This window comes from Cricetulus griseus, chromosome 2 (assembly GCF_003668045.3).
Source record: "Cricetulus griseus strain 17A/GY chromosome 2, alternate assembly CriGri-PICRH-1.0, whole genome shotgun sequence".
NCBI lineage: Eukaryota > Metazoa > Chordata > Mammalia > Rodentia > Cricetidae > Cricetulus > Cricetulus griseus.
In genome coordinates this window covers 368946227-368971955 of record NC_048595.1, presented here as the reverse complement: position 1 = coordinate 368971955, position 25729 = coordinate 368946227, and the positions used below count along the sequence as shown (strand labels likewise).

Here is a 25729-nt window from a genome sequence, read left to right as displayed (position 1 = left end):
TTGTCTTGTAGGCATGTTTTTGAGGGGTTGTCTTGATTATGCTAATTGAATTGGGAAGACAGCCCACTATAGGCAACACCATTCCCTAGGCAGTGGATCCTGGACTGCGTAACTGCAAGCTGAGCACTCAAGTTGCATGCATTCATTCATTGCTCTAATTTTCACTGTGACTGTAACTGGTTGCTTCAAGTTCCTGCCCTGACTTCCTTCAAATGAAGGACTTTAACCAAAAATTGTAAGCTAAATAAACCCTTTCTCAAAGTTGCTATTGGTTAGTATTTTATCACAACAAACAAAATGAAGCTAGCATAGTGCATTCTTATGCGGAGATAAGAGTTTTATATTGTGGTTGTCAGACCAGAAATAAAAGGTAATAGAAATCTAGCCACTGAAAATGACCTTGAATTTTTGTATCTGTTACACAAAGTAGTCACAGAAAAGTTGTTTTGACATGCAGGAAAAGATGGTTGTATTGTGTCCATACAGTGTTCAAGAGTATGAAAAAGGGGTGGGTTGTTGGAGTACACAGCAGCGTGGATGAATCCCAATGTTATTGACAATGGTAATAAGTCAAGAAGGTACACTGATTCCACTTGAGGTCTAGAAACTGCAAACTAACATGTAACAACAACAGATCAGTAGTTCTGTGCAGACTTGGAGAAGGGGGAGGTCCCAAAGATTAGATGGGAAGTTTTGTGTGCTAATTATATTTGTTATTTTCTTCTAATTATACTTCAAAACTTTAAAACAATAGCCAAAAATATAGAAAAGCTACACGAAGAATTTCTGAAAGCCAGACCCGGTGCTGCTTGCCTATAATCCCAGCACTTGAGAAGCTGGCAGAAGGATTGCCACGTGTTGGAGGCCATCAAAGTCTATAAAGCAAGACCCTGTTACTAGAAAACGATAAGAAAATTCCTCACCAATAAAATTGGTTAACATCCTGAAGTTGTCCTACATACCACGCAAAGAACTCTTGTTAACTGATGGGAATGCAGAACATCTATGTTAGAAGAGAATTTGGCAATATGTAACAAAACTACTGAGACATTTGCTCTTTGACCCAACAGCTCTAGGAAAATCAAGTCTTCGGGATAATGGAAGTAGAGCTCATATTTTTCCTGATCCAGTTGGGGGGGGGGGGAGGATGAAACTTCAGATAGGATAAGCAGGGCATGGTGCATACCTGTAATCTCAGAACTCAGGCTGAGGCAGGAGAATCTTAGTTTGAGGACCTGTCTTAAATGACTACAAAGTTGAAAAGTTTTTATTGTCTTTTAAATATTAAAAACAACAGTTCATTGCTGAGGAATAGGTGCATTCATCTAAAGTGGAAGTACTTAACAGCTGAAAGGAGGAATGAGGAAGATCTTGATCTTAGTTGTGGTGTTTGCCTTTCTTCCCAGTATGCTGGAAGCTAATGTATAGGGACTGGAGAGATGGCTCTCCAGCACCCACATTGGGTAGCTTGAAACTACCTTTTCCAGGGGTATCTGATCCCTCTGTTCTCCTTGGGCACCTGCACTCAGGTGCACACCTACACAGACACATAATAATGAAAACACAAAAAGTTTGAGCCCAGCTTGTGCTATATAGGAAGACATACACACGCATGGTATTATACTTCATACAATATAAGGGTATGCTTGTTTGCTTACTTTGAAAACAAAAAGGAAAATGAGAAACAGAAGATTGGCCTGCAGTATTCCAACCAGAACCCACAATTCCTAAGGTTCTAGTCTCACCCAAGAATTTGCATTTCAAGAATGTAAGGGAATTTGAAGACTAGATGATGAGTGACGTGGCCCAACCAAAAGGCAAGTGGAAAAGTGGTGACTACTGAGTAACTTGGCCCCATTCAGAAGGTTTAATGGGTGTGCAAAGCTCTGTGAGAGTGCTAAAGTGTCAGAGCAATATTCAAAGTTAGCACTAGAATTAAAAATCCGAGAGTCACCTGCAGCACAATAGAATGATGGTTTCCCAGTGATTACAAATGTAAATGTTTATACTTCACTAATGAGCCAGGAACCAGAATCTTTCAAAATGCAGGTCTTGGAAATTTCAAAATGAAACACAGATCATGTGTAAAATAAGTTGGGTTCCAGGTGTGATGTCACCTTGAAGGAAACAAAAAGGAGCTACATTTTACAGTTAGTTACATTTTAACTAATTAAATTAACTTGAAATTTAAAACTACTTCATTTACACTGGTCCATCTCAGTGCTCTGTAGCCTCAGATGGCAAGTGGCTATCACATCAGACCAAGCAGATCAGAACAAGTCCATCCTTGGCCAATGGTGGTATGTGGGCATTTGCTTCTGTCCTCACACCAACTAGCACACATTTAATAGACTCAATAATACTAAGAAGCCTGAGTTACATAAAAAAGTGTTAGGTCGTTCTCTTTCAAACTAAATACAAAGAATATTGGAGCCAAGTTTCATCACTAATCTGAGAAAGAGAAGGATGTGCTGAGCACATTTGGCTCTGTCCCAGGAAAACTTACAGTAAAAGGATTTGTCTTCCCTGTACAAATGCCCAGTGCTGCAATCAACCTACAAAAGTAAACACAGGGATCAATGTGGCTTAGAGGTGCACTGCTAAGTTAGCTACATATAAAAACATACATGCATCAATGCATACACAAAAATATCTTTATGTAAAGGATAGAACAATGACTCACCCATTTCATGGGTGGACATTGTAGAATGCATCAGGCACCCTAGCTCCCGAAAAAGGGCAATGTTTAGAAAAGTTCTAAAGGAAAATAAGAACCGTCACCATTGCTTAGAGAAATTAGGCTAGAGGAAAGACTGGCCCAATATGCAGACACATGATATTAACATTACAGTAGGGAGGACAGTGTTATCTCATTTATTTCTCAACTCCTGGAAAGCTTAGAACAGGCCTGGTTAGGAGGAAACTGAACCTGAGATAGGGTAAGAAGATAGATGATGGTGCCTAGAAGACAGCTGTCTGTAAGCTGTTGGAGAAGGTGATCTCCTTGGGACTGGACCTTTACAACATTCCAAGCTGGAGACTTGTTAGTAAACAACAAGTAAAGTCCCAGGTTCTGTAGGTAGGGGCCTCCAGTCTGCAGAAGTAACAGCTTCTAGCTGAAGTTTGTACTAGAAAATTCCAAGATCAAGTAGCAAAATTATGGTTGTCAATACTTTATTTCTGGAAAAGAGAAAAGGAGCCAGAGATAGGACAGATTAAAAATGGATTTCAGAATCTAAATAAAACAAGTGAGATTGGAACAGTTTATGAGAAATTTAAAAAAAATGAATTCACTAAATCATGGAAGAAAATCCACCTTAAAGAACTTAGTAGATTTTGAGGTAAATCCCAAAACTATGAGATAGTTTCTTTGAAGAATCTGAAAATCTCATGGACAAGAACAAGAAAAATGGGACAGAAAAGGATACAGTTGGGAGGTAATCAGATCTAGAGCTGTGCTAAATAATGGATGGTTGTCCACATGGAAGAACGGTTCAGATGTACGAGGCCAATCTTTTCAGCCTTAGCAAGTAAACTAAAAACCCACAAAGATAGCAGTTATGATGATAAGTCAATCTTCACTGGATGAGGAATAGGAAAGCTGGAATAACCCTATGGCAGACCTGGAAAAACTGTAGTATCTTAAACTGTACACAGCACACAGATCTGTGACAGCATGTTAATGTGAACATGACAGGTTGATAGTTGTCCCAGTGCTGTGCATTCCCCCAATTCAGGGGCATTCCACTATAAAAACATCATAGAATTAGTATCCAGAATGAAGGAAGGCATATAGGAGTTAGCACCAAAAGTGTTTATCTAAGTACAGAAGTCCAAGTAGCAGTCACAGACAAATGAAGCTCTCACCTCAAGACCAAACCTTACAGGGGCCATTCACAAATGAAGTCACTGTGTAAACCCAGGGAGGCTGAGGTTCAACCGATATAAGCAAGTGGGAAGACGGGAGGGTGAAATACGGACAGATGGACAGACTCCAGGGTACATAAAATGTCACTTTGAGTTTCCGCCGAGAACTTCACGAGGTTGGTGCACATCACATTTGCACCAATACTTATCTATGCAGGCATAACGGGAGGTCATCAACTCAAGTGAAATTTTCACCACTTCCCACCCCAGCCAGGTCTAGGCAGTTGTGTAACCTTGAGTTGGCGCTGGGAGGTCTGCTCCCTTTGGAACTCATCCTGCACCTGGGCTGGGAAAGAGGGCGGGGCAGGAGCCGACGCCTCTAGCTTGAATAGGAGGCCCCGCCCAGATTAGTTGCACCGCCCTCCAGACGTTGCATGGCAACTGACCACGCCTGCCAAGTGACTCAAAGGCACGCGCTTCCGTTGTTCCCAGGAAGTTGTGGGCTCCTGGTCTTGCCCCGGACGGAGGCGGAAGCACCGCGTTTGGAGCTGGTTCGCTTTACCGGTGTGCATCAGCCCATGGCGGCCTACTCCTACCGCCCAGGCCCGGGCGCCGGCCCCGGCCCTTCTGCTGGAGCTGCGCTGCCAGACCAGAGCTTCCTGTGGAACGTCTTCCAGCGGTGAGGCCGGCGCTGCCCGGCTGCCCCGGCCCTTGGGCGGGCCCTCGGTTTCCAGGGCCTACTCGCCGGTTCTCTCCTGCCTTCTTTCCCTCTGACCTCCCTCGTAACCCTTCCTACTACCCTGTATCCCCGGCTTCCTCTCGTCGACAGTGGCACAAGGCTCAGAGTCGTGTTGGCACTTGGTTTTGCTCAGGGCTGGGGGGCGCGGAGCAGCCGCCCCACAGGGTCTGGTGTGCTTGCTTTAGGAACGGGGAAAAAATCTTGAGTAAGGAAAACAGCATCAGAAAAAAAAAAAAAAAAAAGAACTGGTTACTACTGCAGCTTCTTTTGTCCCTGGCCGTCCTTCTGAATTGCCTGACTGTCACTCCACTGATTCGTAGCCAAGGAATGACTGACTTATTTGACTTAGAGAATCCTTACCTAATATGAAAAATGTGAACTGGTGCAGGTGTAGATTTAGACGGACTTGAAGAACTAAGGAAAAGTGTTCCTTAACCTCTGGCACACCTGGGGGCATGTGACATACCAGCTGAGCTGAGAGAAAGGTCTGGCTAGAGTAACGTTCCAGACCTAATGTAGATTTGATAGAAATGATGTTTTAGCCACTTTTATTTTTCATCACCAACTTACTCGGTCTTTTTTATTTTGTAGGGTTGATAAAGACAGGAGTGGAGTGATTTCAGACAATGAGCTTCAGCAAGCATTATCCAATGGTGAGTTGAAGCCTGATCCATTCACAGTAAGCAGTTTCTCTCCTGGAATTTCCAAGGAGGTCCTGCCAGTACCAGTATAAGGAAAAGGTGTTTCTAAGCTGCCGTGTCCACATTTTCTTGATCATCATTATTGTTGCCTCACCAAGCTCCAAAACAAATGTATATGAGCCTCAGAAAATGCTTTCTGAGAAATGGGAGCTACAGAATAGGCCTCAGGGGAGAGGCTAGTCCCTTAGTCATCTAGAAGGCCTTTGACCTACTTGGGTAAATCAATCTTAGCAACCCCTCTGAGGAGGATTTTCAGGGACACTGAAACATTGTCTGGTGACATTAGGAAGTAATTGTTTAGTTGTTGAACGGTTTCAAGATGGTCATTAAGTACTTTTGTGGAAATAGGTTTGTTGGAAGCTAAAACTCTGGGGCCAATTTAGGAACTAGACATATGGCAAGTGCTGTCAGCAGGATCATAGAGAAGTTTCCTCACTATAAATGTGAGGAAACTGTCCCAGCAGAATCAAGAAGATTGTGGCCTTTGTATGGAGCTCTCCATGGAGTCATGTTTTTGCTGGTGTCAGTATTATTAATCTTTAGTTGTAACCATTACAGATGGATTTTTTTTATATATATAAAAAATTATCACCAGGCAGTCAGTGGTCGCACACACCTTTAATCCCAGAACTCAGGAGGCAGATGCAGGCAGATCTCTGAGTTCGAGACCAGCCTGATCTACAGGAGCTAGTTCCAGGACAGCCTCCAAAGCCACAGAGAAACCCTCTCTCAAAAAACAAAAACAATTGTTTAATCCTGGCAGTGGTGGCGCACACCTTTAATCCCAGTACACGGGAGGCAGAGGCAAGCGATCTCTGTGGCTTCAAGGCCAGCCTGGTCTGCAGAGCGAGTATTAGGACAGCTACGGCTACACAGAGAAACCCGTCTTGGAAAAAAAAATAATTTTAAGATGTATTTATTTGTGTGAATGTTTTAGCTGCTTGTATGTATGTGAATCAAGTGTATGTATGTCTGCTGCCCACAGAGGATAGAAGAGGGCATCTGATCCACTGAAACTGGAGTTACAGATGGTTGTGAGCTATCATGTAGTTGCTGAGAATCAAACCTGGGTCTTCTGCAATGGCAGCAAGTGCTCTAAACCTCTGAACTCTTTCTCCAGCCCCAAGATCTCTCTCTCTTCCCTACCCTTCCCCTCCCCCTCCCTCTCTCTTCCCCTCTCCATCTCTTTCTCCCCTTCTCCCTCCTTCCCTCCCTCCCTTTCTCTTTCTTTGGCAGTCTTGTGTGTTCTAGGCTAGTCTGGAACTTCTATGTAGCCAAGGATGACTTTGAACTTGCATATCCTCTTGTCTGTAACTCCTGAATACTGAGTGCTGATTTATTCCATACTGAAAATAGAACCTAGAACTAAATGCACAGTGGGCAAGCACCTTACCAGACAAAGTATATCCATAATCCTAGAGACGTTTTTCTTATTAAATGTCATTAGTAATTCTTAAGGTGTGGCTGTCTTTTCTTTTTTTTCTTTTTTTTTCCGTTTTTTTGTTTTTGTTTTTCGAGACAGGGTTTCTCTGTGTAGCTTTGGCACTCGCTCTAGAGACCAGGCTGGCCTCGAACTCACAGAGATCTGCCTGCCTCTGCCTCTGCCTCCCAAGAGCTGGGATTAAAGGCATTCGCCACCAACGCCTGGCATGATGAAAATTTTAAAAAGCTTATTTTTGTTATAAAAGGAATCATTTTCCAGGCTGCAGAGATGGCTCAGTGGTTAAGAGCACAGACTGCTCTTCAGGAGGACGTGGGTTCAATTCCCAGCACCCACATGGCAGCTCATAACTGTCTAACTCCAGTTCCAGGGGATCCCACACCCATGGCAAAGCACCAATGCACATAAAATTACAAATAGATAGATAGATAGATAGATAGATAGATAGATAGATAGATAGATAGATAGATAGATAGATAGATAGGTAACAAAAGAAGGGAATCATTTTCCTGTAATTGATTAGACAAAGGGACAATGCAAGCGACAGGATAGTGATTCGTAGCTTGGCTTCAAAATTAAAGGAAAGCCCTTGGTCACCCTCTTATGCTAGGCATTCTTGTTTCATTTGTGTTTTCAGAATGACCTTTAAACACACACAATTTGTATTAGTTAACCTGTGGAGATCCCAAGATGCTATTGTTGAGAGGCCACTTTAAATCATGGTGGTTTTCTGTCGCCTCATCGTATAATGATGCTGCATAAATTAGTCACTGTGTATTACAGTATTGGGGAAGTAGACTTTGGTGTGTTATCAGGGGAAAAGCAAAGTCTGCAGGAGCAGCGGCACCTATGTGATATGAAATACATCTTCCAATGAAGAGAAGCAGGGGAGCCTTGGGTCCATGGCAGCATGTAGGCAGAAAAATGGGTACCTAGTGGTTTGACTCATGTGTTCAGTGGCCTACAGCGGATACAAAAAAGCTAGAAAAAAAGCACAGAGACTTCAGAGTGAAAGGAAGTGACAGCACCTCAGGTATGAGGGCAAAAATACCGGTATCACTATCACCTGCTCTGTGAGGCTGTGAAAGAACTAGCATTTTTGCTCATTGATAATCTGCTTTATTTCCAAACAATCAGAAAACAAAATAAAGAAAAATTTAATTATAATAGCTGAGAGGTAGAAAATGGACAATAAAGATGAAAGGTTAACAATAAGCCATAAATTTGACTTCAAGATTTTTAGTAGCTGATGGGAAGAGGAGCATGTATTCAGTTAAGATGATCTTGGTTTTCCCAAGAAACAAACAAAAGCAAATAGTCACCAGAGCCTCTTGGGACACAGATTATTAAGCTTGTGGGTCTGTGCAAGGCCTTCCATACTTGGGGCCAGTTATGCTCCCAACATGAGCCAAGGATTTTCCCTGTTTATCTTGAGCACTGATTCAAAATGATTCTGACATGAATTAGGGTTTTGTGTCCTTCTGGCAACTGTTAACCGTTTTCTTTCTCAAGTAGGCTCCTGTTCCTAAGGCTGGAGCTCTTAGGACCTAACCACTCCATAAAGAACCTGCCTTTTAATACTGTTAACTACAGCAAATAAATGTTACTTTCCGTTTCAGAGGAAATAACTTCCAAACTTTAGCGCTTTCTGGCTTTTAGATTATAAGCTCCATAAAGAAAGTTTACAGCTGTATTGTGCAGGGACACTTATCATCGGATAGTTGCGTATGGATTCTCAAAATTGCTGTTTTTGTGAATTTAAACTATTTTGAGTTCCAGTCTGTCTTCTAGGATTGGTTTTCTGCTCTGATTTTGGAATCAGGTTAAACTATTTTAGGAAATTTAATTAATATGTTATGGAAGGAAATGTGAAGTCAAAAATAGCATGGTTTTCTCACTTCAGTTTAGTCATTTCTAAGACCTCTTGGTTGCTGTGTAGTTGACAACATGCTAGGAGTGTTTATGGGTACACTGGGCCTCTGTGAAACTTGTTTACATGAGACTTGTTTACACAGAAGTATGGCCAGTGGACAGAAAGAACACAGAACAGGATTTGTTTTCTCATCTCTGCAACCACAGTACTTGCTAGAAGCAACTCATGGAAAGAAAAACTTGTTTTTGTTCAGTTTGGGTTCAGTCCATCCAGAAGAGGGGCATTTGGTGGGACAGAACCATTCACTTTATGGCAGCTAGGGAGCCTAAAAGGGGGGATGCTGGTATTCCTTTAGCTGTCTCCTTTTTCCCTTTTTTTCTGGCTGGGCCCCATCCCATGGAATAATACTACCTACAATCAGGGTACGTCTTTCCGTTAATTCCATCTGGACATGCCCTCATAAGTGTGGAAACATATTAATTTCCTAGGTGTTTGATTTTTAAATCCAGTCAAGTTGACAATGAAGATCAACTATCACAGGATTTCTCTTACCTTTATGAAATGATGTGTCACAGACTTTTTTGGGACTTCTTGGGTTATATACTAAAAATTAATTTTTCTCAAGCTACTTTTTGTTTTGTTTATTTGTTGGTTAATCTTTTGTAAAGTGTAGCCTGGACTGACTTTAATTTAAACTTCTGTTTAGCTGAGGACGATTTTGAACTTGTAATTTTCCTGCATCTACCTCCCAAGTACTGAGATTATAGGCACTTGCCCCACAATCACCTCTTTTTAGTGCTTTTGAAGTAGATTTGACTTACAGAACATATTACTAGTGATTTGAAATGCATGTTTTTAATTGTACTTTGAAAACAGTCTTATTTTTTTTCTTTTAAAAAGTTTTTCTTTTGGAGACATTTTTACTAATAGAATTCTAGTTTAGAATTTAAAAAGAGCCAAGGGAAATCACACCTATATAAACAAGATGATTCCCTGTAGAATTATTATTCAGTCGCTACGTCTTTTTCCCATCACATGGGTTGCCCTGTGTTGGTGCAGAGGGAGTTTGAGATGTACTTGTGGCTTTGACAGTTGGGTGGGGAGAGTAGCTCAAAAGCTGGATTTCCGAGGATACCAAAAGTTGTTTTTTGTTCGTTTGTTTGTTTTTGTTTTTTGTTTTTTTTGTTGTTGTTGTTTTTTTTGGTTTTTGACACAGGGTCTCACTGTAGCGTAGGTTGGTTTCAACTCTCCATCCTCCTGCTTCTGCCTCCTGAGTATTAGCATCACAGGCATGTACCATCATGTCTGACTTCTTTGCCTGGGTGGTTTACAGCAAAGATGTGATTTATGTCAAGAGCATTGTTTTCCTCAGGACAGCTGGAGCTTAGTGGCTAACTACCGAAAATTGATAGACTCTCAAGCTTAGTGCAGTTGCCCTGCTGGTAGCCTGTGTATGTAGTAGAGTATGTCTCTCGCTGATTCTAGGATCCCATTCCTGGCTTTCCACCCAACTGTCCCTGGCCACTTTTACTCTTTGTCCCCTCTGTGTAAGAACTGTTATGATGAGTCTTGTCCTAGAGAGTTAGCCTGAAGGTGGTCTTTGGGACCCTGGGCACAGCCTGACATACCTGCTCTCCCCAGAAATTTGCACAACTGAAGTTCTACAAAGAAACAACACCCAGCCTCTGGTAATTACAAATATATTAAGCTTGGAAGTACAGACTAGCTGCTGGCAGAAGTGTCCAAGGCTCCTTATAGGGTAAGGCAACCCGATATTCTGGTGTCCTGGGGAACAGGCTCCTGCTTGCAGTCTCTATTCCAGAGCAGACTACTGAGTCTCATGGACTGCAATAGACCAAGCATTTAGAGCTTCTTGTAAGTTTATCTTCTTTTGTCTAATTGCTACTATGTCATTTGTTTTCAGGTACTTGGACTCCGTTTAATCCAGTGACTGTTAGGTCAATCATTTGTAAGTATCCATGCAGACAGGCTAGGTGTTTGTTTCTGTGGGTGCTACTATAACCCCAGTCACATTGAGTGGGCTCTTGGTTTTCATCCGCTCTGCTTCTGTTATTTCTAGATACTTTCACTTGTTAGTTTAAATTTGCATCTTAGTCTGTCCTTTCCAGTTCTAATTCCAAGGTTATAGATGTATGAAATTTCCATGTTATAGTTCCCTTTAAGCCTTATTTTGTTACTTTGGTTACTTTTAAAAAATTCATTTTTGTGACTTTTATTTAAATGTTCTATGTCTAAACTTTAATAAATAGGATTTATTTATTTATTCATTTTACTATTTTTTTTCTCAAGACAGGGTTTCTCTGTGGCTTTGGAGGCTGTCCTGGAACTATCTCTTGTAGACTAGGCTGGTCTCGAACTCACAGAGTTCCGCCTGCATCTGCCTCCCGAGTGCTGGGATTAAAGGCGTGCACCACCACCACCTGGCTGAAATGCATTTATTTAAGATACATATATTGACTTTTATCTACTCTACATTGTGTTACTGATGACTTTGAAATCTATAGGAAGGCAGTCTACATCCAATAATTCTTCCTACTGAATTTCATACCTGTAACTGATTTCCTTCATGTTTTAGTAATTTTTCTTCATTTTGCAAGCTAGTGTTTGGGTCCTCCAGGATAGACTTCCGTCATGTCTTTCTTACCAGGATATGGATTATCAGTTTGGGTTCTTGATGTGTATTAGTTTCTTTTCCATTGCTATGATAAAACACTGTGACTAAGGCCACTTATAGAAGAAAGAGTTTATTTGGGCTTCCAGTTTCAGGAGATTAAAGTTCACAATAGTGGGAAGCCTAGCAGTAGGCAGCAGGCCTGGGGCATGAACAGGAAACTGAGAGCTCACATAGAGAATTAAACGTTTTGTTTTTTTTTTTTTTTTTTTTTTAAATGAAAATTCAGATCTTAAAATCCAAAGTTAATAGGATAATAGACTAGGACATCTTCTAATTCAAACAGTTATTTCTTGCCCTAGGAAGAGCATCTGGAGGTATGTGTGCCTGGGCAGTAAGCAGAGAGGTTTACTCTGGCTCGAGCTAGGATAATGGGGGCCTTAACCTTCGCATCCCATTTTCCTTCCGATAAGATGAGAGAACTTTCAGTGTTTCTGTTTTCCAGAACTTACTGAGGTGTAAAGCATTATGTTTTTTCATAATTACCTACCTTCTACACGGCTGTGAGTGTGTGTTCTGGTTGTCATTACGTGTGTGTTCTGGTTGTCATTACTAAAGACCTGTGTTGGGTTAGTGTCCTCCACACTCCCTTCACCCCAGACAGGGGTGAGTAGACTGTCAGAAATCTAGAAATTTGTTTAACCAACTAACCTTTATTAGCTAGCCGGTGGCTCCAAGCCAGCACCTGAAGGCCTCAGAGGTGGTATGAAACTGTTAGTTCTGCACTTTTGCTGTTGAACATGTAATTTTAATGTGTATCTGGTGTTCCTCTGCACCTCAGCTATGTTTGACCGAGAAAACAAGGCTGGCGTGAACTTCAGTGAATTTACAGGCGTGTGGAAGTACATCACAGACTGGCAGAATGTCTTCCGAACCTATGACCGGGACAACTCTGGGATGATTGACAAGAACGAGCTCAAGCAAGCACTCTCAGGTTTTGGTAATTCACTTGTCTTAATTGTATAGCTTATTTCATTTTGGAATATAGGAGTCCCTCAAGCTTTGTTTTCCTTTGTTTGGCATATTGATTTTTTTTTTTAACCCAATCCATGTGAAATTTTTGTTTATGTTGTACAGGTTCATATTTTGATGCTATTTTTGTCATGAAGATTTATAGGTGACATGGAGTCTTTCACACAGTGTTTCATCCAAAATGAGATAAGGGCTATGCAAAATCATTTACTTTTTGTGAAATGAGATGACGTTATGAGCAAAATTGAGAATGTGGCTTTTGGAACAATTTAAAGTAGAAAAATAGAGTAGTTGGCAGCTTAAACATAGTGGTTTGTCAAAGTACATAGACACAGTGATAAAATAACACTAAGGAATAATTCTGTAACTAATAAAAGTTATCAGTCCATCCAAATTTTGCTTTAGTGGGAAATTATAAAGTTTGTGTGCCCATTCTCAACTGCATTTAGCACATGCGTGCTTGGTGTGGGCTTAGGCATGCAAAGTGTGCTGTGTTTCTCACAAATATTCATAGTACCTGTCCAGAGTATAATTAGAGGCTCCCAGTACTCTCTGTTCTTTTGCCGTTACCAAACTCTTCTACATCTTATTTTTTTAAAAGGTTGTTAATAGATGTCTTCTAGAAAAGTTTTATTAAAAAGTGAATTATAATCTAATGTATTGTGAATATCTTGACTTTTACTTTCTTAAAGTATTTTATTTCCTACTAATATGGTTTCTATAATTCTGCCATTCATTTCTCCTTCTAGCATGACAATGACCACCCCTTGGCTTTCATCTCTCTCTTTGTCCTTGGGGCCAGTTAGAAGCATAAGCGCCCTCTGTGTCTTGATCAGACCAAGGGCATTTCAGAATCTTCTACAGGAAAGCATGTTTGTTCAGGGGCCAGTGGGCCATCTTGGACAGTGCCAGCATCTCCCTCACTTTCCAAACATTTCTCAGCTCAGCAATCCCCTGTGAACTCTCCTGGTAGTTCTGCCATGGTTCTCTCTGTTTGTCCTAATACATTTCTCTTAAGTGTCCAGGAAAAAGAAATGTCTTTCTGTTTGCATACTAATTTGGAATATTGTAGACATCCTGCTGCCCTTCATTCCCAACTAAGCACACAGAGGCTTATATAAACTGTTTGGCCGATGGCTCAGGCTTCTTATTGATTAGTTCTTTCTTAATCATTAACCCATTTCTATTAAACAATGTATTGCCATGAAGCTCCGGCATGTTACTCCTTCTCTGGTGCCTCCCTCTCTGTGTTCCTCTTCCCAGCCTTCCTAGTCTGGTAGCCCCACCTATACTTCCTGGTTACTGACCAGTCAGCATTTATTCACCAACCAATGAGAGAAACCTGTATTTACAGCATAAAGAAGGATATCTCCATCAGAATATTTTTGGTGGCAGCTATTAGGAAGTTGGCTTTAGAAGCACAAGTTCCTATTCTGAATCTGTGGTGTTTCAGGCTAAGCCCAGTGATATCTATAGCTCTAATGGGGCCCTGGGTGAGTCTAATGATTCTCTGTTCACTGAAACCATTGATACTAAGTTGTATGGCCAGGTCCAGAGATCTGGATGATGATGTACACTGCCCTGTAGGTGTGGCTTTGGTTACTGTTAGTTACTTCCCCTGCAGCAAAGCCATCTGTTCTGGTGAGCAGCACAATTGGGGTGAATAATCCCTTACCTCCAAACTCTGCACATCTTTGAGCATCCTTTTTCCATGTAGCTTCTGCCAGTTTATGTAGTTTGGGTTTTTTTGTTTGTTTGGTTGATTGGTTTTTGTTGTTGTTGTTGTTGTTGTTGTTGTTGTTGTTGTTGTTTTAATCATAAAAACTTATGAAAGTATAATGAATGCCCACTTACATATATTTTTAGTCATGTTCAGTCTTGTTGTATCTGCTCATCTCCTATATGATGGAGGCTTAGGCAAATTTGAAGCCTGTAGCATGACCTCCAAGTAATATAGTTGCTTACCATTGACTCATTTCACAAGGTTACTGGCTTTTAAAAATGCTTTGCCTAAGTTAAGATTAGACAAGGGCCACATATATAGCCTTTCTCATGCCATTTGTTGGTTGGGGGAAAGATATTAGTACCAGGCAGATCATTCCTGTATTCACTAGAGGTCACAAATTTCATTCAGGTTATGTGTGACTACATTAGGATTCTTCAGGGAGCATGGGGCTGTGTTGCTTCTAATAGTGGAATTTCTTGTCCAGGTGCTCACTTCCTGGTGCTGACCAACCTGGCCACAGATCAGTGGTGTCAATGGAGTTGTCTTTCTGGTGGCATCATACCTTCTGTTGGTTTCTAGGTAGAAAAGGACTTTGCCTATCACCAAGGCTGTTGACTATTGGAAGTAGACAGAGTATTTCTATTTCCATTCAGTGAGATTCTCACTTCTGGGGCTACAGAAGAACATTCCTGACACCCTCGGGGCAGAGTTGAAGAGTAGATATGTCTCCATACTACCTCACTCAGCCCCTTCAGCCCTTTTGTGAGGGCATTCCACCTGGTCTGTCCTGAGATGGTCAAATCTGACTCCAGGGCACTTCTTGTTGAGAATTAAAATCTGATCTTGCTACTTGTGTGAGAGTGGAGGCCTCTAGGTGACCTTATCCTATTAGATGGAAACAAGTTGGTGTGCAGCCTGGCAGTCAGCAGGCTGGGTCTAATATGTATCTCACTGGTCAGTCCTAACCAGGCCTCAGGACTGAGCACAAAACACCTAAGTGCTAAGGCAGTGCTATTTTTGTGTGGCCTTTTATTGAAGGAGCTCTTTGAAGACCAGTTTGCTGCCAAATTTAGCTACGGAGCGTTTTTTTGTGGTTTACTTTGTTAGTCTGTCTGCCTGTTGTCTTTGCTTTCTCTACAAGAATGCCAATGGTCAGAGAAATTGCAAATTAATTTTAGCAATAATGGAGTTGCTTCCATGCGCAGACAAGAACTCTTATATAGTCTCATTTCATTGGTACTTTCATTATCCTGGCAGGAGACCAACAGTACCTGTCTTGCTCTGTCTATACCTGGGCTCAAGCTCTGTTTTCAGAGGGTCAGGCCTTAGCCAGGTCTACTAACTCACATGCTAGATGTAAGGAAGTGAGGCATGACAGCTATTTCCTATGGGCTATCTCTTTTGGATTTTAATTGGCTGTGTGTGTGTGTGTGTGTGTGTGTGTGTGTGTGTGTGTGTGTGTGTGTGTGTGTCCTGTCTTCTGCTTGATCTGTAAGAAAGGAGGCTTCTGTAGCAGTTTCAATGTTACACATTTGCATAGGGTTCCAGAATATAGGTTCCTGTCTCCACTTCCCACAAGTACTCTGGAAGGTGCTGTGAACATTTTGTGTGTGTGTGTGTTTGAAAGTTTATCAGTATATAAGTTCAGACAATAGGTGTGCATATACTTACAAAGCTTCCAACAAGACTGAAAATCAGTAAAAATATTTTGGCACCTGGATTTTGTCTCCCGAATCAGTAAGTATACCATGATCACCCAGGTGACAAGGGAAGGAAGCGTCTTCCTTAAACATGGCTCTGGTCATGTTTGTATGTCTGGTGTGTCCACACATCTTCACAGCTCTCATCTCCTGCTTTTCAAACACCCTCAGTAATTTGGAAATGAAATTATAATGCCAGGTGATCTGTTACTGAGAAATTATAATGCCAGGTAATCTGTTACTGACCCTGAACTTCAATGAGGCTGATTAGCTGTAGTCTCAGAAATTCAGAATCGCAATGCCTAGTGACACATTATTGATTCTAACCTTTATGAGACTGACTAGCTGTATTTTCAGAACCCTGATCCCCAGTGAACTAATTCGTGCAGGGGTCTCCATCAGTTGTCGTCTTTCTTTATGTTGAGACATGTGTAACTAGAGCCTTTGGTAATAGTTTAGCTTTCATAGCATCTTTTAATGAGTGGCCAGGGACAGCAAGGCACTGAGAACGTTCATGTCTAGATTAGTTGACATAGTGAGGTGTCTGCTGGGTTCAGGAATACCAAGCCTAATTAATACCTTGTGGGCGTTTTCTAAAGCACAAACAGAATGAGTACAGTTAGCTGACTTAAACTATTGAGTTTGTTGGAAGCAAGACAGCAAGCAGCACATTCTGTTACTACTCAGACTTGTAAGTTGGTACTGGTGTATAAGATCACTTCACAGTTCTGACAACACTTTTTTTCCAGAATATTCATGTTTAAGTAGAGTGCCTTTCAATAAGTTTGTACTTTTTTTCCCCCTCTCTCTTATTCCCACCTAATCACTGTTTGAGCTGAGGCCTTGGGGTCTTAGAAAGGAAAGTTTCGGCAGTATAAAGTATAATTCATGCTTTATTCCTCTCCTAGCCTGTCTTGACTCTTATCTTCCCTCTCCAAGGCTACCGGCTCTCTGACCAGTTCCATGACATCCTCATCCGCAAATTTGACAGACAAGGACGAGGGCAGATCGCATTTGATGACTTCATCCAGGGCTGCATCGTCTTGCAGGTGAGCAAGCAGCTTCATGTGGGTTTGCTGTGACATGCACAGGTGGGAGTCGGGGGCAGTAATGGAGTAGCCATCAGAGTGAGTACTTCCCTTCTGTTCAAGTTTTGGAGCTAGTAGAAACTTTTTAAATCCTTGGAACTAGGATCATTTGCCTCACTGTGAGGCAAAGTTGTCCCATAAGATTATAATGACCTGGAAAATGCTATTCCCTATTGATGTCACAGTTGTTAGGACATCATAGCATAAGACATTGTGTTTTTATGGTAAAGCTGGCATGATGAACCTTGATGCTAGTCATATATAAGTCTAGCTCTATAATTATACATAATGCATAATCCTTGGCAATAATAATTGGCTTATGTCATTGAAATGCTCTGTAATACTGTACTTTTTATTTTGAGAAACAAGGTCTCTATACCTCCAACTTGCCTTAAATTCACTGTGTAGCCTATGCTGGCTTTGAATTTACCCTTCAAAATAATAGAATTATAGCTATGAACCATATGCTTTTCTTTTAATCGCTACAGTATATATACCTTCCACTTACTAAAAACATATAAAAAATAGTGCTGGAAAGAACACCCATTGTTACACCAGCATCAGCCTCCTACATCCCTTGATTGTGCCAGGCAGCCAAGTGTGTGATGACCTGTGCTATCTAGGCATGATAAGCAAACTCTAGGGTATGCAGACACCCAATCATTGCTCAATGCCTGTTCCTGTCAAAAGAAGCAGGTTCTACTGTTGCTTCTAGATAGAGGTCCAGGTTCTCTAGGTTTATGGAAATTTTCAAACAAAAATCAGCAACAGAGATAACAGTGTAATAATCATACCTAACAGCTGTTAGTTCAAAGTGGGTTTTATGTGACACTTCCATGCTCTAGCCCCTTTACCTAAAGTAGATTCAGTTCTTAGAAAGCAAATGTTTTCTCCATTAATACTTCACTATAACTTGTCTCTAAGAGATAAATCCTTAGAGATTGAATCTAGGCTGAGGTCACTTATGTTGATTGGAGAACCATTGAGAGATGTAGACAGCATTAAGTCTTGAGATATGATGTAGAATTTTGGAAAGTATTCTCAGAGTGTTGTTCTAGTTCAAAAAAGCCAATAAAAGTGCATCTCCTTTGATTGGACTGCTAATTACAGTGCTCCATCATTTCTTAAAAAATTAATCTGAGGGCCTAGAGAGATAACTTAGTAGTAAAGAGCACTGACTGCTCTTTTAGATGATCCAGGTTTGGTTCCCAGTATACCCAAATGGTAGCTAACAACCATCTGACTCCAGTTCCAGAAGCTCCAATACCCTCTTCTGGCCTCCATGGGCAATGAATGCACATGGTGTACAGACATACTTTCTGGCAAGACACCGGTACACATTAAATAAAATAAAAATAAGTCTTAAAAAATCACTCTGGGCCTAATATGATGTAGACCTATAATCCTAGCTTCTAGAAGCCTAAAGCAGTAAGATTCATGAGTTCTAGGCAAGCCTGGTTACATAACAGTACTCTGTCTTAAAAAGCAAACAAACAAAAAAGATCTTGGCATGTCACCCCATTTTTCATGCTGTTGGAGAATTGATCTATTAGTATTCAAGCTTCAAGTCTCTGAAAGAGACTCCCTCTGCCACTCTGAGTTCCCATGAGGTTAGGGATGCTTACAGTGTTCTCTGAACACTTTAAAAAGAGATTTGATGGGAAATCTCATAGACTGTGCCTGAATTATTATACAATTGGAGTTCACATTTGTAAGTAAAGTACTGATTCTTAAATTTCTGGATATGCAAAGGTTTGGGGCTTTTTTCAGCCTCCTGGGTAACCTAGTCAAGTTCAGAAGAAACTCTCCATTCTGTACTCTGTTGGTATTGTCTCCTGTGGGGAAGGGTGAGAGGGTAGGGGAGGTAGGAACAGCCAGTTTCTTGGATCAGTTTCCTTTGGAAAATGACTGAAAACGTTAGAAAGGTGGAGACTCTAAAAGGAAAGAGAATGATGTGTAGTATGGGTAAAAGTTTCCTCAGAAATGTTTATTTTTTCCAAAAAAGCCCAGGTTGGCTTTAATTGTTCCCTATGTAGCTGAGGGTGGCCTTGAACTCCTGGTCTTTTCTACCTCCATCTCTCAAGTTCTGGGATTACAGGCTTGAATGAGCAATCTCAGTAATTCATTATTCTTTGTATTTTGTTTTGTGGTGCTGGGATTGAAACCAGAGCCTTGCACAGATTAGGCAAATTTACTCTTTTCTGTAGTCATTTGTCACTGACAGAGACATGTTCTGGAGGATGTGTTATTAGATGAGGTTATTGTGCAAACATGAGTGTGCTTACACATATCTGGCTGGCAGAACCTGTTATATATGTGAGCTGTATGCTATAGCCATTGTGTTAGCTGTCTTTTTCTTAATGTTAAAAAAAATGGCATAAATCAATTGGAAATAAGATTTAGGTTGACATTTTAAAGATCTTAGTCCAAACTTGGCCTTTTACTTTGAGGATTTGTGTCAGGCAGATGGGAAGGTGATTGGAGTCCCGACACCCTTTTCATGGGCACACCACTAGTGGCCTAATTGCTTTCCACTAGGCACTACTTCCCTAATGTGCATTTAGACAGAGCTCCCAACACATGAGCCTTTTTGGTAGATATTTAAGATACAGATTGTCGTGTTTTATAGTCCACCACTGACCACGACATAGTTTTATGGCCACATGACTGTAGTTTGTTTTATGATAATAGTATTTTGTAGAGAGTGGGGAACATTGAGACAGGCTCTTGCTATCTAGGCCAGGATGGTCTTAAGTAGTCTTCCCTCAGCCTTAGTGCTGAGATTCAAGTGTGTGCTACCACACTTCTGTCTAAAGTAGGAGGTAGACCGTGAACCATTGAGTCTTGATGTACTGGGGCTGTTGATTTCTGTTAACACATGGAATTCCCTTGTGTCTGTTTTTTGTTTTATTTTCATTAGAAATACTGAGAAAATACTGACGGTCTTCATAAGTTCAAAATTGGTGTGTATGTAACCTAGTCTTAGAAAATAGGAGTGGAATCTGGGCATTGTAGCACCATGCCTTTAATCCCAGCACCCAACACTCTGGAGGCAGAGGCAGGTGGATGGATCTCTGAGTTCAAGGGCTGCCTGGTCTGTAGACCTAGTCCCAGGCTAGCCAGGGTTACATAGTGGGACCCTGTCTCAAAAACATAAAACGAACCACAACAAAATGAATGAAATAGAATGGTCTTACTCATCTACTTCTGACCGGTCTGGGTCCAAAGTCTGCTAAGAGGTGGTGGGCTGGGAAGGCTGAACCCTGCATGATGCTTATACACTGCATGCAGTTGGACCTTCCCCCCACTAGACCCTTCAGCACATGGGCCCTTTGGGCATGTATTCAAGATCTAAACTGTCTCTGTCTGGTCCATGAGATGGTTATGAAATGTGAAGAAGGGCCTATGTGAGTATATAGTTGGCTAGGCCTATAATACTTTCTGTTACCCATAGAGGCTTTGTTGCCCATAGAAATACTGACTAGAAGTGCTCAAGACTACCCCTGTGCTTTCCTGTGTGGATGCCATTGCAGTATCCTTCTAAGAGATGAGAGAAACGCATGTGCTTCTGAGATTGGGTCCCCAGATGTTTTTTATCTAAGTATTTGCTGTTCTATCAAGTAAATTTTCAATGTCTCTGCTTCTCCCAGAGGTTGACAGACATATTCAGACGCTATGACACGGATCAGGACGGCTGGATTCAGGTGTCTTATGAGCAGTATCTCTCCATGGTCTTCAGCATCGTATAACCAGGCCCTGTGAACAGCAAGCACAGCATGCAAAAAAGACTGAAAATGCCAAATCCCTTCCCTGTGATGAAACAGGGCACAAGTACAGTTAGATGCTGTTCTTCCTGTAGGCTGTATAATTAATACTTGGGGACCTGGCTGTACATATGTGAATAAGCTGGTTAGTGATTCTGTAGTGGCACCCTAGCTACACTGTTATAATACAAACATTGGGTTTGCTGACTAATTGTGCCATGAGGGGAAACCGAATATTGGTTCAGGATTCTGCTCTCAAACTATCATGTTCTTTTCTAGCTGTCTCTAATTCTGTAGTTGAAAATACTTTTATTAGCCAATAGGATTTTAAAATAATATGGAACTTGCACAGAAGGCTTTTCATGTGCCTTACTTTTTTAAAAAAGAGTTTATGTATTCATTGGAATATGTAACATAAGCAATAAAGTAATGATACAGACTAGTTGCCTGTTTTGGGCTTTTTTTTTTTTTTTTAATCAAACAGATGGAAGAAATGTACACATTGTTGCTGCTCTATTTGGCGATGTGAACCTGGGAGAGTGGGGCCTAAAGTGAGGGGAACTAAAGTCTCAGGCAATAGCCAACCTTATTCAGAGCATCAGACAACTTACACTCTGAGGGTTAAGAATCACATGAATAAGATGTTCAGTCACAAAGACAAGCCACACATTGCAAAAATATGTTTCCCACTCCTTTCTGCCACACCTGGGAGGATCACGAAAAGCACATTCCAAGAACAATTTGGTGTTTTGAAGAAACTGAGATCACAAGACCCTTGTCTTATTTTGGAGTTTTCTCACAGGCACTCAGAATTCTCACATACCTTGTACCGTTGTTTCAACACTTATGTTCCTAAATTCATTGTCTCACATGTACTCTCCTACATGAAATTATGTCCAACAGACAACCAGGACAGTTGGGTTGGGAAGGTGAGATTTAACCAACCAGAGATAAGAACCATATTACATTACCTTACAGCAGCTCTGGAGATAGGAACTCCCTCCACTCTTTTAAAGGAAGTAGATTATGCTTTAGGGTAGGGATGTGAAGACAACTGGGAAGATGTCAGGGATGAGAAACAGATGACAACAGGTCCTCTCCTGGCCAAGGATGCCACTGAAAGTTTGTTTCCTGAGCTATCTGGTTTATGGGACCACAGAGGGAAGGGGCTATATTCTGTGGTGGCAGAGTTGTGTTGCCTCTTGGCTTTGGCCTTATGACCCCCGTTATGGGAGTCTCTGGGTGTGCTCTGAGGTTCCATCCATGTTGGTCGTCTTCCAGACACTGACCCACACCATCAAATGACCCTATTCAGTGAAGTTAACCAATACACAAATGAAGTCCATGGGTTCAGTGGTGTATGATGCCTCCATCTGTGTAAAGGCTACGCATCTTTCATTTATAGCCACCAGTCACCTCTGCCCTCTCCCAGCCCTGTCTGCAACCTTTCTCCTACAGCCTCAACCAGCAGGACCCCAGTGCTTGTCGCCCCTGTGCTCACCTGTTCATGTATACATGCACCAAATATGAGTACCATATATCTGAATATCTGCATGGCACACCTGAACATTTTCATGTCGTACCTTCTTAGTGCCTGTGTGGTAGTTTGAATGTAATTGGCCCCCATAATCTCATAGGGAGTGGCACTATTAGGTGTGGTTTTTGTTGGGGTGGTATACCCTTGTTGAAGGAAGTATGTCACTGTGGGAGCAGGCTTTGAGGTTTCCTTTGCTCGGGATACTACCCAGTGTCTCAGTTGACTTCCTGTTTTGTGCAAGATGTAACACACTCAGCTCCAGCACCGCATCTGCCTACACAACATCGTGCTCCCTGACATCATGACAATGGACTAGACCTCTGAAACTAAATGCGTCACCCCAATTACATGTTTTCTTCATAAGAGTTGCTGTGATCCTGGAGCCTCTTCACAGCAATAAAAACCCTAAGACACTATATTATACTTCTGAGTACCTGTACCAACAATACACCTTAAGTCCTGCTCAGTAGTCCTCACACCACACAACTGAGAAACTGCTCTGCACATCTGAGTTTCTGATCCCTATAATTGAGTACCTGTACTGTGTCTGAGGACCACACCTGTGGATCTGCTGCACACATCTGAGTACTTGCACCACCTGAGAATTCACACAGCATAACTTGAGTACCTGCTTCATAGATTCCTGAGTACGTGTACTGCACACCTGAAAGCCTGCCCAAGACCTGCACTGCACTCCTGAGTTTCTGTATTACGTATTACGTATCTGAATACCTTCGTTACATGCCTGAGAACCTGCTCTGCCCATCTGCTTACGAGTTCCACATGCCTGAGTCCTTGCACTTCACGTGAGGATGGAGTGCATTGATTGCACCTGTGTGAGCTTGGACCACACACCTAAGAATGAAGTACCCCTGTGCCACGGATCCAGGTGTGTCTGTGCCATCACCCTGAGTGGAGTGCCAGCTAGGGCCCCGTGCTGTGGTTAGGAAGACCTAGGCTTGGATTCTTGACCTGAGCTGGCTGTGATTTCACTGGGTTGGTTGCTTTCAGAAATTCAAAATGGCTTGGAGTTAGGGTTCTAACCAACGGAGGCAGAGTGATAAGTGGACTGTGCCTGTTCCTGGGGTGACGACTTAGGTGTTCTTTCAAAGGCCAGGAAAGGAAGTGGCTCATGAGATGTGTGTGTGTGTGGGGGGGTGGTCAATGGCAAGTCAGGTGCCCACCTTAAGAGAAGCAGTGCTCTGTGCCTCTAGTACAGCAAGCTGCTCAGCACAGACTCCAGCCCTTAGCAGAGAAAGCAAGGAAGCCTGCTATAGGGAAACCATGAAGCTGAAGAATGTTTATTTTCTGTACCTCCATGGGTTTGCTCAACCTGGCCACATGGGGGCAGTGCAGTCACATCACAGTCAGGCCCTGTCCACCCAGGGCATTTGCAGAAGCAGTCCAAGGGCTGGCTAAAGGGTGGGTATCTGGAGGGAGTTTCCTGCAGGTTTGTGTCCTTGACTACGTCCTTCTTGTCCATTCAGAACTGATTGTTAGGATGTGGTGAATGGAAGACTGAAGAGGAAAGTATGAATGAGGAGCTGGCCGTGGTGTGGACAGAGCCCTGCTAAGGAGGAGGAGGCCTTAGAAAGGGGAGAGCAGGATAATCACCCCCCATCCATGCTGACCTGTCATATGAACAGTGTATGCAGGATTAAGCACTATACAACTTTGTATGGTGATAAACTGCTTGAGACCCTAGAGCTGTCACTCAGATTCAAACTTCAGAGGATCCTACATGAAGAACGGTTAAGGTCTTCTATCCCTCCAGATGAGACAGTGACCACTCTGGGACAAGAGGTCACCATATAGGTTAGCCTATAACTGTCTTTTTTTTTTTTTTGGTTTTTGAAGACAGGGTTTCTCTGTGGCTTTGGAGGCTGTCCTGGAACTTACTCTTGTAGACCAGGCTGGTCTTGAACTAACAGAGATCCGCCTGCCTCTGCCTCCTGAGTGCTGGGATTAAAGGTGTGCGCCACCACTGCCTGGCGCCTATAACCGTTTTTACTAATAGTGGGAAAGATGTCTTTCCCTCCCCTCTCTCTACTCGCTGTAAAGATTGGGAATAGCATCATGTCCCCAAGAACAAACTGGCAGCTAGCCCATGTCTTACAAAAATTTCTTTTAAAACACCATACCCATGACCTTTAGAAGGTTTCTTGTCCCTCTTGCTTCCCAGAAGTTTACTAAAAGATCTTCCCTCTCTTCTGTCGGGGGACAGCCTGTTCTCCCACTATCAGTGCTGCCCACCCTTTGCTTGAGAAGATTCTGATGAAGCTTTACCTTGAGGCTGAGGAGATGGCTCAGTGAATCAAGTGCTTGCCCTGCATGCATGAGGACCTGGATTTGGATTCCCAACATTCACATAAAAAGCTATATGTGGTGGTTCAAGACTCCAAATGCTGAGAGGAAAGAACAGGAAGGTCTCCCAAGGCTCACTGACCATCCAGTGAAAACAACCGGTGAGATTCAGATTCACTGAGAGAAATAATAGAGGAAGAAACTTCATGTCAACTTCTGGCCTCCACATGTACACACATAGATATGCATCCACACACACTTAGGTGCACATCCATACACACCATACAAACGAAAGCACCCCTAGAGTCTTTCAGGCAGGTACGGACTCCCCTGACCTTATACATGTGAGCAGGTGCAGTGAGAACTAAGTAAGTTCAGGATAGGCTAATGTGGAGAATGGGGGCTCCAGGGTAATGAATGTGGGATTTGCTCTACCTGTTGAGGGCACAGTACCTAGGAGGCATCTGCCATAGTTCTCCTTTGTGGCTCTACATGTTCAGACAACCCAAGCAGCCTGGGCTTCCCTGCCAACCTAGAAGGAGCTAGGAGTGAGGGCTTCCTGTTACAACCTTCTCATCTTCTCACAGACTGACAGTGTACTGGCGGGGCCAGTGCCATATTACTGGGCTTCTTCTTTCCAATATGAATGCAGCTTGTGCCTATGAGTATGCTGGGAAAGTTGTAAGAGAATTTGATGGATGTCTGATCGTCCACCACAAGCTTCAGGAAGCTGTCACTATGCCTCTGGAAGTTGGAACATCCATACTAAAATACAGCAGTGCAAATGCAGAGTACTGCAACTCCATGTTCAGCATCTGGAGGTCTTTTGGGCATTGTTTGTGCCCTAGTAGCTGTGGATAGCCATATGCTTTTAGACATGCTTGCCTGTGGCACATGTGACCCACTCATCTATAGCTTTCCTTAGGAAATGTTCCACACTTCTGACATCTCCAGTATTCTGCTACTCCACTACAACATAGACTTCACCTTCACCGGGCAGATTCTTAGGACCTCCTTGTGGGGAGTTAGATATTACTCCATATTGCCTAGCCTCAACACTATGGTGCAAGCCTTGCTGACACCACCACCACCCCAAGTTGGAAAGGTTTAACTTATACTTGTAAAAGAGGTAATTTGGGAACCGAGAAGATACCGTAAAGCCCATTTAATCTATAATTGTTATCCCAGAGAGGTGGACAAAGATAGTCATCCATGAAACAGAATCAGCTTCAAGAGTCACAGAATAGGAAATAGGTCAGGAATTAGATGTAGAACAACATTTTGGGGGAATGGGTTGAAAAAAGAGGGATTTTTTTCAGAACTCA

General features: G+C 42.2%; 1 protein-coding gene across 2 annotated transcripts; it reads left to right on the top strand.

Moving 5' to 3' along the window:
- Nucleotides 1-4360: 4360 nt before the first annotated feature.
- Pdcd6 (programmed cell death 6) lies at nucleotides 4361-21005 on the top strand. Of its 2 annotated transcripts, none has more exons than XM_027400178.2 (6): nucleotides 4361-4546; nucleotides 5198-5259; nucleotides 10546-10590; nucleotides 12095-12247; nucleotides 16651-16760; nucleotides 20450-21005. In XM_027400178.2, the coding sequence occupies exons 1-6, from the start codon at nucleotides 4446-4448 to the stop codon at nucleotides 20546-20548; spliced, it is 570 nt and encodes a 189-aa protein (XP_027255979.1). In that variant the 5' UTR covers nucleotides 4361-4445; the 3' UTR covers nucleotides 20549-21005. The 2 variants fall into 2 exon arrangements, with proteins under 2 accessions (XP_027255979.1, XP_027255978.1); XM_027400177.2 differs by having other exon boundaries at nucleotides 4362-4546; nucleotides 12095-12253.
- The last annotated feature ends 4724 nt before the right edge of the window (nucleotides 21006-25729 follow it).